At 49.8% G+C, this 11,059-nt stretch overlaps 1 protein-coding gene across 1 annotated transcript; it reads right to left on the reverse strand.

The window, feature by feature from the left end:
• Positions 1 to 1,664: 1,664 nt before the first annotated feature.
• LOC140702279 (putative threonylcarbamoyl-AMP synthase) lies at positions 1,665 to 10,382 on the reverse strand. The gene is made up of 6 exons (XM_072981209.2): positions 6,994 to 10,382; positions 5,636 to 5,830; positions 5,059 to 5,221; positions 4,702 to 4,867; positions 4,456 to 4,550; positions 1,665 to 3,688 (listed from the first exon to the last, which is right to left on the reverse strand). The coding sequence occupies exons 1-6, from the start codon at positions 7,096 to 7,098 to the stop codon at positions 3,603 to 3,605; spliced, it is 810 nt and encodes a 269-aa protein (XP_072837310.2). The 5' UTR covers positions 7,099 to 10,382; the 3' UTR covers positions 1,665 to 3,602.
• Between the last annotated feature and the right edge of the window lie 677 nt (positions 10,383 to 11,059).

The following is an 11,059-nucleotide window of genomic DNA, read 5'->3' on the forward strand; positions in this document are numbered from 1 at the left end:
ACGTTCTCCAGGGCACTCAGGCCCCTCATGGGGAACCATCTGTAGCTGCTGCCTCGCAGGGGAAACCACCTGCTAACCCCCTTCGGCAGGCATTCAGCCCATTGACTTCACCATGTTCTAAGCTTCCTAGAAATACTGTGATTTTTTTTAATGTACAGTTCCTGATCTGCTTTTGCTAATAGTTTGTTTTATATTTTTATAAGTGTTTGCTTTGGAATTATGACATAAACTGTTCAGAAAGGGAGATAATCATTAACCAAAGCACAGTAGCTGAGATCTGTGGTGACTCTTGGCCTTGTCTTTTCCTGCTGGGCTGAACTTCACGGTGTGCCCACCAGCCCTGGTCTCATCGAAGGGCTAACGCTGGCCATGCCTTTGGCAGCCTCCATCCCCTTCCAGATGATGGGCAGTCTTAGAATTCCCAAGGCAACGTGTCCAATGGGTCATTCTGTGCTGAACGGCCGTCCTGCAGGGCAACCTTTTGAAGACCTAGTCCTTAGGGCCTGAGGAAACCACTTTTCTTAAGAGCAGGAGTTCAGAAAATGGCTCACTTTGGGTAGAGTTTGGTTATTTTGGTTTTAAGGAACAGTCACAAGAACAAACCCCCCCACCAACTTTGCATTTATCAATGGATATCAATGAATAATGAAGCCTTTTCAAAATGGGCTGCAAAGAGGATGTTCCTGCATGTAATAATATCCTGAGTCAAAAAGGCATTAGCGGCCACCCATGAGGAAAGAGGAAGAGGAAAATCCTTACTCAACAAAAGGGTCTGAGTGTCACAGCAACAGCTTCTTGCCTTCGGAGTATGCAAACCAACTGACTTTTTTAGGTGACTGGTTTGCAGGACTTAAGCACAACCTCCTTTAAAGTCTGATTTTACAAACCTGAGAAGGTGGCCTCAAACCTCTCTGAAGCTTCAACATCCATTCAGCCTTAATTATTGGCTGTCTGTAATGTCTGCCCATTTGTGTCCTAAGGAGATTCCCAGGTTATAACTCCACGTAACCAGACTATGTCTGGACTCTGTGGTGCAGCAGTTCATCCATTTGGGGGATGTGAACCTGGAGCAACTTGACGAGGCCCCGAGGAGGTCTGCTGTTGACCTTCTACTGCTTTGTTTCCGGTCTGGGTCTGGAACCTTGACCATACAGAGCAGCCTTTTAGGGTTGCAGAGGGAGAGAGAGCAAGAGAGCGAGAGAGCGAGCAAGCTTGTAACTGGAGAGGGGCACAACAATTGAAGGCGTCCGGCCACAGCAGGCCATGTTTACTCCAAAGGGAAATGAGTTTTCCAGTTTGTTTAACTGCTGTTTAATGGCAAACGTTCTATGGAGACCGTAGCTGTTTCAAAGGGTGCTCTGCTGGCACAGGATGCTCAGCCCCAGCACAAATAAGCATCCTCAGCGTCCTTGGAGAGGGAGTGGAGACAGGTGTCTCCAGTTTCTGGCACAGAAGCTATTTTGGTTTCTTCCTCCACCCTTTAATGCCTGCTTCTTCACAACAGAGGACTGTTCTACCTGGACACTCCCTCCCCCCTTCTCTGCACCAGAGGAAGCATGATTAATTCTCTCAGGTGCCTCTCATGTCATTTGCTCTTTGGGTTTGTTCCAAATTCTAGTGGCTTCCCCTCCTTTGGGGCTGGCTCCAGACAAGCAACAAAAGGCAAATTTTCCCATGGAAATGCTTTCTGCGGAACCGTGAGCTCACTGGACTTGGGCAGTTATTACCCTACCCGCCCCACCTGCCCCCACTTCAGCATTACTATGTGATGAGGGTGGAGGGCAACAGAGATATAAAGAAACGAAGCACTCCTCTTTCCATCCCAATGAATTTTACTCTTGGTATGTTGGCAAATAAAACAGGTTCAAGTCGGCATCTGTTTACAAAATTGAGCATCAGGTGTGCATCCTAAAATCTGTGCAAAGACGGACTGGTGTTAGAAAACAGTTTTTATTAATCAAATTAATCAAGAAATGTCTTAAAAACAGGTACGAGGGAAGAGACATTATGGAGGCAGAACACAGAATGTGGAAACGATGCCATATTTGGGCACCAGAACAGATCTGGGAAGTCTGTATTCATTGGGTTAGGTCACGCAGAGGCATTATAACGGATCAACATTTTCTGATCAAGTCATCTAAACAGCCGTACAGAGAAAAGCTGTCTTTGTTGCAGCTACCTTCAGTAATAGTTTTATTTATGCACTCATGCACAGGCCCAGTGTTACTTTGAAACTTACCACTTAGAGCTATAAAAGAGTAACTGTTTTATTATTCAGAAAGACTCGCCATATACATATACTATGTGTGTGTTAGTGGCCCCCTGCTTTCGAAAGCAATAAAGTTTTGTGGTTTTATTGCTAACATTCACTCTGTGTTCTGTTTTGTGATCCCCAGCCGCTGCACTGGGACAAAGCTTCCCTGACACATGGGACTCGTAGTTTCACCTTACTTGCAAAGCTGAAGCTTCTGAGCATGAGGCTACTAAGACACTGTTGCAGCAGTCTGGAAATTAACTGCAGAAATTAATCCTACAACAGATGTTAAAAAGAGGAGCTTAACCAGAAATCAACCACAAACCACAAAACATACTGTCTAAAATGTGTTGCAGCTTAGATTGGAAAGTGCTCAGTTGTAATTGGTAATGCGCATGTGACCGGCACATGTTAAAAATCTGTTATTTGGGAGAGAGAGAGAAAGAGACTTTGCCCAGACTGGACTTGAGGGGCACTGTGCCCTTCCGTGATCATGGTCTTAAATAGGCAACCCCACTCTGGAAAACAGCTGAAAGTTCTGAGGCTGTTTGTGTATCATTATTTGAAATTCATTTTCCCCCCACTGAATTTCAAATACCGTAATGATACAGTCTTGGTGCATTGGCCAGAAAATTCACAGCACTTGCTGAGGCGGGCGTAGTGCAGTTTGGGTATTCCTCCCTGAATCAGCCATTGGATCCAAATGGGGAAATGTGTCCCTTTCGAAAAGGCTTCTTTCTGAGGGGATTTCCAATGGCTGTCTGCTTCCTGTAATTGCTGCTGAAGAACCACGGATTTTAAAGTCAAACCATAAATTTAGATGTTTCCCCGCTGGTGTTGGGTGCATGTGTTTGATTTGAGAGTTAAATTGAATTGAATTAAATCAGAGTTGACTTCCAGTTGATCCTTTATTATTATTTGAAACTATTTTTTTGGACACAATAGAAAGTAGACAATATTAAGTCCAATGGGTGACCCAGGGTGGTTGTTCTGTGTCCTGATCCATCCTGCAGGTGTGGGGTTTCAGCATTTTCTGCCAAGGTCACACAGTCTTCTAAGCAGAACCAGAATACTCAGGAAGGTCTTGAGGGATCACCATCTTCTTAGGCTCAGTTGGCTACTTCACACAATTGAGCCACCCGTCAGTCTCATTTTTCCCTCTTCCTTTTCTGAGGGGATCCTGAGCCAATGTGGACAGGGCACAACAGAAACTGCATGGGCCGCTTGACGTTCACTGCTGGTTCACTGCAGGGCAGAAATAGCATCTCCTGGCCTTCGAAGCCTGGTGTCCCCCGGAGTTGGAAAGGATCATGAGAGTTTCCTTTAGACCGGAAGAGTTCCTCTGAGCTCAGACCATTTGGTTCTTCACTTTCTCAAAGATCTGCATGACCTTGGCAGCCGGGACGCACCCTTCTCTCAGGATAGTGATGCCCTCTAGAAGAGAAAGCAAACGGAAGAGGTGAACGCCGGATCCCTGGAAGAGGTGAATGCCGGAATGGCAAAGGATGGGAGGGAATCCCAGCTGGTTTTCCTAATTCCAGGCTCAGGGTACAGACAGCCGTGCTGTCTTCCTCCACTGAGCAAGTTCAGGTGCTTTGGTTCTTCCTTCACTACACATTTATCCTCCCTTTCCCCCATGCAAATAGCTCCCAAGGTGGCCAAGGATATGGCCAAAAACAAATGAAAGGATAAATGTGTTTGTCATCATTAAAAATGAACTGAAGAATAAAAGGGTCAGCACAATCCATTATCGATAAACATTTGCACAGTCTAAAAGGCCAGTTTGAAAAGATGTTTCTTCACATTTTCCCTCCTCAATTTGAAAGATGATGTTAACTGCAGTGCCAAGGGGAGGGTCACTCTCACCCTTCTGCCTCTGAAAGGGGCCCCCACAGTTGGGAAGAGTATTCCCAAGAGGGCTTCTGCTGAAGGTCGTAACCTCTGCACAGCTTTATAGCTGGCCAAAACCTGGAGCTGAAGAGGGCCAGGTCAGGACCAGAGCCCGGGAGTTCTACCCCTGTGCTGTTGTGCAAAAGGACATTCCATGCCCCTCCTGCCCCCAGCTCTGGTCAGGAATGGCATAAACCCAACGGTGAGTTCAGCAGGCCGTCCCAAGCGATGATGATTGCTAAGGAGGCGATTGGGGGTGCTGCTGTGCTAAAACAGCTCCTGGAGTGTCTGGACAGAGACGGCGGGCTCACCTGAATCTATCGTTGTGCAGTTGACCACCGTGGATGCCACCACCTCACTGGACTCCCCATCACAGAGGACTCCTTCCAGCTTGTGGCCGAGACGCCTGTGAGGGAAAAGGGGAGTAAGGGAAGAGGCGACACATTTCTGGGCAACACACAGTACACACACAGACAGACACACGCATGCTTCACGGACACAACGTTGCCTGCCTTTGGGACCGGCACCCAGGCATGGAGATAGGGAGGAGCGCTCACGTGATGACCATGTCGTGGTGGGTGCTGTCGGTTTCTCCGCTGGGATTAGCGGAGGTGATGGCCAAGGGCCCTGTCATGTCTATGAGGTGGACGGTGACCGTCTGGTCCGGAACTCTGATCATGATGCTGTCCCTCGTCCCCACGCGGTCATACCCGGCTCCAACCCCTGGAAAAAAGGGGGAAACCCTTTCAGATCAGGTTGGTGCACGTCGTTAATTCTAGACACACACACACACACACATGTTTTTGACATGGTTTGGATGATCTTCTTGGGTGTCACAGACGTGGCAAAAGTAGAGAACTCTAGAAGGACCAAAAAAGAAAAGAAAAAAGGACAGGGAGACATGGAGGGCTCACCTAACTTCTTCAGCCACTGCCCTTTCTTGACGATGCAGCCGATGCCTCCTGGGTAGACATGCTCCATAAACTCCCAGAGTAAAGGGCTGAAAGGTGGCGTGGCGGCTCTGAGCTGGTCCAGGTTTGAGATGAAGATGCAGATGGGCTTCTCCTGAGGACGGTCCTGTGCGGGTCAAAAAATGACAGATGAATCACAAGGAGAGGCTTCGAATCAGCACCACGGATGGGGTGCCCCCGGGTCAGCTCCATCTTGCTTGATTTTCCACCCCAGTGCCTTCCCAAGACATAGGAAAGCCTGCTCATGACTGCAGGGAGGAAAAAAACACATATTTAGAATGAAGCCCCCAGAATCTACTCTAGCCCTTCCCCAGCTGGTCCAGGAAACAAAAGGCAGCTTCCAAGTCCTGAACTAAATGTCAACCCATGGCAGGATATGAGAGGGAGAGGCAGTAACATGGATCCCAGGTTGAATCACTGCTTCTCTTGTGAAGTTTAACCCTGGCCGTGCAGAAGAGTCCTCAGCTCACCCCATGACGATCTTAAATGGTGGAGGACGGCTGCACTCTGCGGCTCCTACCTTGATCCTGTAGATCATTTCAATGGCTTCTGGGTGTTTGCAAGAGGCAGCCAGTGCGTAGACGGTGTCCGTGGGAACCCCACAGACCCCACCAGCATTCAGCTTGTCAGCAATGGTCCTCAGGCTGCTGGTCCGGTGGGAGGGGGGACAGGTGTAAGGAGGTGGGGGCACCGGTCCCTTCACGGCTGTCTTGGCCTGGAAGCAGTCAAGAAGGTGGTGGTTGCTGTGCTGAAAGAACACACCAAGCGGCGGGCTGCATGCCCACCGAGTGGGATTCGGGACTGATAAGGCTTTGGAGGCTAATTAACTTCATGGATGAGGAGTAAGGCATCTGAGATCACCCAGGACTGTTCCAGATGGGGTATTTATTCCAGTCCCCCCCCCCCCGACTTTCTGTTGCTTCGTGCTAAAGGGACACAGGGCATACTGGGATTTGCATCCCCAAATTCTCTTTCAAAATCATCTTCTATTCTCCTTAAGAAAGCAACTTTTGTTGAAGAAAGAAGAGAGGAAATCCATTTCTTGGTTTTATTCTGTTTTTGAGTGCTCATTGAAAGCTTTGGGCTAGGAGTTCTTACCACAGACACCCACTCCTGATAGGCAGCACCATAGCAGGGAACTCCACCTGTGGTACAGTGTGATACTCAGGCAGACTGTGTTTTCAGGAGAGATAAAAGGAGGGTGCGGTCCAGGGGGAAGGCACTGTCCTAACCGAGACAAGCAGAACATCGTATGGATGGTAACAAAATTCCCCACAACATCACTGCAGAATCCAGCACTTTAAGGAAAACGTGCCCCCTGGGGAAGGCCCTCGCTCATCTGGTGGGGTCTTTGTTCTCTCCAGTATCAGGGAGAGGGCAGCGATGCATGCCATACTCTAGAGCAACAGGAACAGGAGGGGGCTATTATGCTCGCCTCCTGGTTCTGCATTTCCTACTGGTTAAACTGCAGCACTAAACACTGCTCACGAGCTGAGTTCGATGCCAAGGTTGACTTAGCCTCCCATTCTTCAGGAAATTGAGTACCCAGTGTGCTGGGGGAAGGCAGTGTGCAGCCTGCATGATTAAATTGTCAAATGGCCAGAGAGTGCTTTAAGCTTCTGTGGGGTGATATATAAGGAGAATGCCTTATTGGGGTGTCTGGCTGGCCACTGGAGGGGGCAAAATGGTGGGGAAAAGAGGCATTTTGGTGTGACCCATTTGGAAGGTCTCTTCTTAGGTTTGAACGGCACAGCTTTTTCATGACAGTGAATGAACAAACAAGTCAAAGAGACAAAAAAGAAAAAAGAAAGATCCCTCCCGTTCCTCCCCCAGTGCATCTTCCTGCTCCAGGGAGAAAGGAGTTGCTTGTCTTTTCACCTTGAGCAATGGGGGTCCCATCAGGAGGAGTTCTTTGCCGAAGGTACAGTTGGCCAGGGATGCAGCTGCCCCATAGAAGCAGAGGAGACTGAAAAGGCTCAGCATCACAACTGCAAAAGGAAAGGAGACCGATGGAGCCCCACTGGGGGTGTCCTGGAGGAATCTTATCTCCCTCCCCTCTCTGCTGCTGCTGCCTCCTACGGTCTTGACCCTTTGCTTTCTGGTTGGCTGCGGGACTTACTCTCAAGAGGAAGTGGGAGGTTTTCCACCGTGAAGAGAAGGAAGCAAACAATCAGCACCTCCATCACGGCTGTCAAGCAGAGAAGCACCAGGTTGACGTAGGAGGCTGTGAGTGAGAGAAGATTGCTAAACGGCTGGATCTCATTCTAGTTCATGAGAAATAACCCCAAGACCCCTCCTTGACCTGCACCATTCCCAGCTCCACAAGGCTTACATTTGGTGTGTTAGCAGAGGGAACGGCCACCACCAAGTTTTGGCCATTGAAAACCAACATGGCTAGTAGAGTGCACTTCCCCCTCCGAAGACAAGTCGCATTCCAAGAAAAATAAGAAGGCATGTGTATCAGAGAAATACAGTGGGGTAGGAAAGATGATGTGAATTCAGGTTCTAGCTAAGAAGGACAGAGGTGCAGGAGGCCACGTCTGCTCCCTCTCTTCTCAATAACCAAGGCAAGAGGTCTCCTCTTTCCTCGCCTTGAGATAATCAAGGTGAACAGGAAGGAAGGGACATTCAGCCACCCCAAGAATATCCATTTAGGCTGAAGGAAGCTCAGCACCGTTCGGTCGGCGCAGGTAAAGGACAGCCATGGCGATTCTTCCCTCTCTGCTCCTCCCCCTCTCCGCGCTCACCTAGAAGCATCATAAATGCGTTGATGACCAGAAAAGCGATGGCTCCTGCTGTGAAGCCCCCATCGCTTCTTGGGCCAATGTTCAGCTGATTTCCTGAAAAGGAGCAGCAAAGAGAGTGGGTTTGTTTCATGGATGTTTAATGGCCACCGTTTGACAGGAACAAAGGCCAGGTTTGGGCAACTCATTGAATGGATCCTGAAAGAGTGACCAAGAAGATGAACTTCGGAGTGATCAGGATGGTTCCTCAGTTAAAACTGGCATGAAACATAAGAGGGAAGGCAAACTAACTGGACCAGATGATCAGCCCATGACTTATGAGGATGGGCTGCCAACTCTTAGTCACCTTCCTTCAACAGGAAGTAGCCCATTTTTTGCTGTCTTCTGCTGTCCTTGGGCAGCCTTTCCTGCAAGGGGAAGACTCCCGTTTCAGAGAAGTGGGCAAGACACATTCCAGTAGCAGGTGGAGTCAAAAGTGAAAGAATGAGGCCAAAAATACCAGCATCATTTAGCTTCAAATCTCTGCCTGCTATTAACTAAGCCTTGGGGGAGGCATGTCAGATGTAGGGAAGAGTCATCAAAAAGTTGGGAATCTGGAGAAGGATAGCATTCTGGGGAAGGTGGTGCAAACTCCCAGGGAAGGGATCCATCACCCCCCGCAGTGGGGCTTCTTTTGGGTGAGAAAACACTGGACTCTTAGGGGGGCATTGTTCATTTTTCTCCATATATTAGAGATGGAAAAGCATTCCAGCAGTGCAAAAGCAGAGGCATAATCCAGGAATGCTCTCCCCGAAGCAACAGCACACACTCGGGCTCTAAAACCTGATTCTCAACAGAAACCACTTGATAACTTGCAACTGCTGACCAGAGCCAGGAGGCGAACAAACAGAGAATGCTCTAAGGTGCCCGTCCCCTTCGGGAGCAATCTCAGGGGTCATTAGACTTTCTCCCCATCACAAGGGACAACTGGAGGACTGCCAAGCCAAAGATCTGGTGGGGACCAGAAGGAGCCTCAGAGAGCTCGCCTGCCACATCATTATAAGCCAGGACCGGACAAGGTAGCCAGTCACTGCCTGACAATCCAGGCAGCTGGAGAACCACCACCTACTCAGCCTGTGCGCTCTCTGTGATTTAAGGTAGCAAGCTGCCGGTGCAGGTGAATTGTCCCACACAGCAGTTCTTCACCGAACCACAGCATGGCTTGGAAAAGTTCCTTCCGTGGCCGACTGCTCATTTAGTCCTCCTCAACCCTCTGCATTTCAGCAAATGACCTTCCCCCCAGGCTTTGAATTTAGGCAAATGGAACTCAAAGAGGGAGAGACGTTTCCTCACCTGCAAAACGGAGCCACGTCCATGTTGCCCAAACAGCTGCATAGCAAAATGGCAGGACCGGTCCAAACCTCCTCCCTTTTTGCACTTGCAGTCGGCACACGAAGAGCTGGAAGATGGTCCCAGGGATCAGGAGCATAGGGATGGAGAGCTGCTCCCTGATGGAGTCCCTGAAATTTCCCTGGATGGACGCAAAAGCAGCCAGCCCATTGCAGATGTAAAACAAGGCATCAGGGACCTCGGAAGCCATGGGCTCTTGAGCATCTTTCGACTTCCTCAGGCAGTTTTTGACACCCATCAACACTTTCTGGAGCATTTCACTGGACAGCACTTGGAGCCCAATGGGAATCAAAGCTTTCTCAGCAATGGAATTAATGAGGCTGGCAAAAGTGGCATAGAGAGAGATGACAGTGTAGAGGATGCAGGAGACCCCAAAGAAAACGTAAGCCCCCCTGATAGGAATCTGCTGGGTGGTAGAGATTGTCAGAAGGATGAAGAGAGAATTGTGCACCACCTCCAGAAGGTCCCTGTTGAGAGAAAGGACGAGCAGGATGCCAGCGGTGACCAGGAAGAACCAGTTGCCCACCATCCCTGCTCGGCTCAGCTGTATGTTCTCTGATGGGACGAACACCGTCATGGTGAACTCTTCCCAAGACATCACAAGCCAGTAAAGGCTGTGGACGCCTGGCTTAGTGGTGTAGTAAACATCGTCTCTCAGGTAGCTGTAATAGCTGGACAGAATCTGCCCCACAGAGTTGATGCTCACCCACACGGCTCCTACATAGAAGTTCCTCATATAACCCAGTGCATAGAAGGAGAAGACGAAGGCAGAGGTGGAGTCACACAGATAGTGGAGGGCCATCGGTTCAGCATATTTGGTGTTTTTCTTCATTTCCTCCTTGTTCTTGGGAGAGCCGCGGCTGGTGGAGCCCAGCAGGAGGACGTTGAAGAGAGGATTCCCAAAGCCCGGAAGGACATACCTTTGGGTGATGCCCTTGAAAAGGAGCGCCAGTGCCCCGTAGAGCCCACAGGCCACGATGGCCAACTCCAGGATCCCTGAGACCACCAGCCCCCACTGAGCAAAGAGTCCCACGGCTTCAAAGACCAAAGCAAGCGTGATGGCTCCAAAGACAAAGGGCATGATGTAGTTCACAGTGGCTGAACAAAAGGAGAGGATGATGGAAATGGAAATGTAGGCCACCAGCCCCGCCACGGCACCCTCACGGACGGAGGGAAAGGCGGGCTCGGTGGAGGGGAGCAAAGACCCATTGTTGGGGGCATTCTCTTGGGAGGGGTGAGCCCCCAGGATGATCCGCGTGGCCCCGTAACTGCTCCAGAGGCCGGAGAAGGCCAGGAACGCTGTGCCACCCAGGTGGTCATATTTCCGGAAGGTGAGCAGCCCGGCCAAGAGCTGAGACAGGCCTCCGATCAGGATGAGGTGGACTCCTAGGCAGGGGAAAAAGCAGACAGAACGGCAAAAGCTGTTAAGGGAATCGAGTTAAGTCGAGATTGATCACATTCTGGACTGAGTTTACAAGGTTGCTTTTGGGGAACTTTCTGTTGCTCTGGAATCCCATGACTTTGATTTTGGCTGAGGTAAATTCTAGGGGTTGCCCTAAGCCCCCCTTGTTCCTGGCCCCACAGCATCTGGTGGGCTTGGGACTTCCATGGGTCCTGAGGAGAGTTTAGCCAGCCTCTCCCACCACCATGACCTGGAACCCTGGACCTTGGGTATGGGGTCCACAGAAACACCCTGACCTCCTAGGTCTTCAGTGAGGTTAATGTGATGATGGCCACCGTGTACTAGAAAGATGTGCTTGGTTTTAAGTGTAGACCCTTTCCCTTTGGAAGCTTTTCTTTTGCTTCACTGG

The sequence above is a fragment of the Pogona vitticeps genome, chromosome 11, assembly GCF_051106095.1.
Source record: "Pogona vitticeps strain Pit_001003342236 chromosome 11, PviZW2.1, whole genome shotgun sequence".
Taxonomy (NCBI): domain Eukaryota; kingdom Metazoa; phylum Chordata; class Lepidosauria; order Squamata; family Agamidae; genus Pogona; species Pogona vitticeps.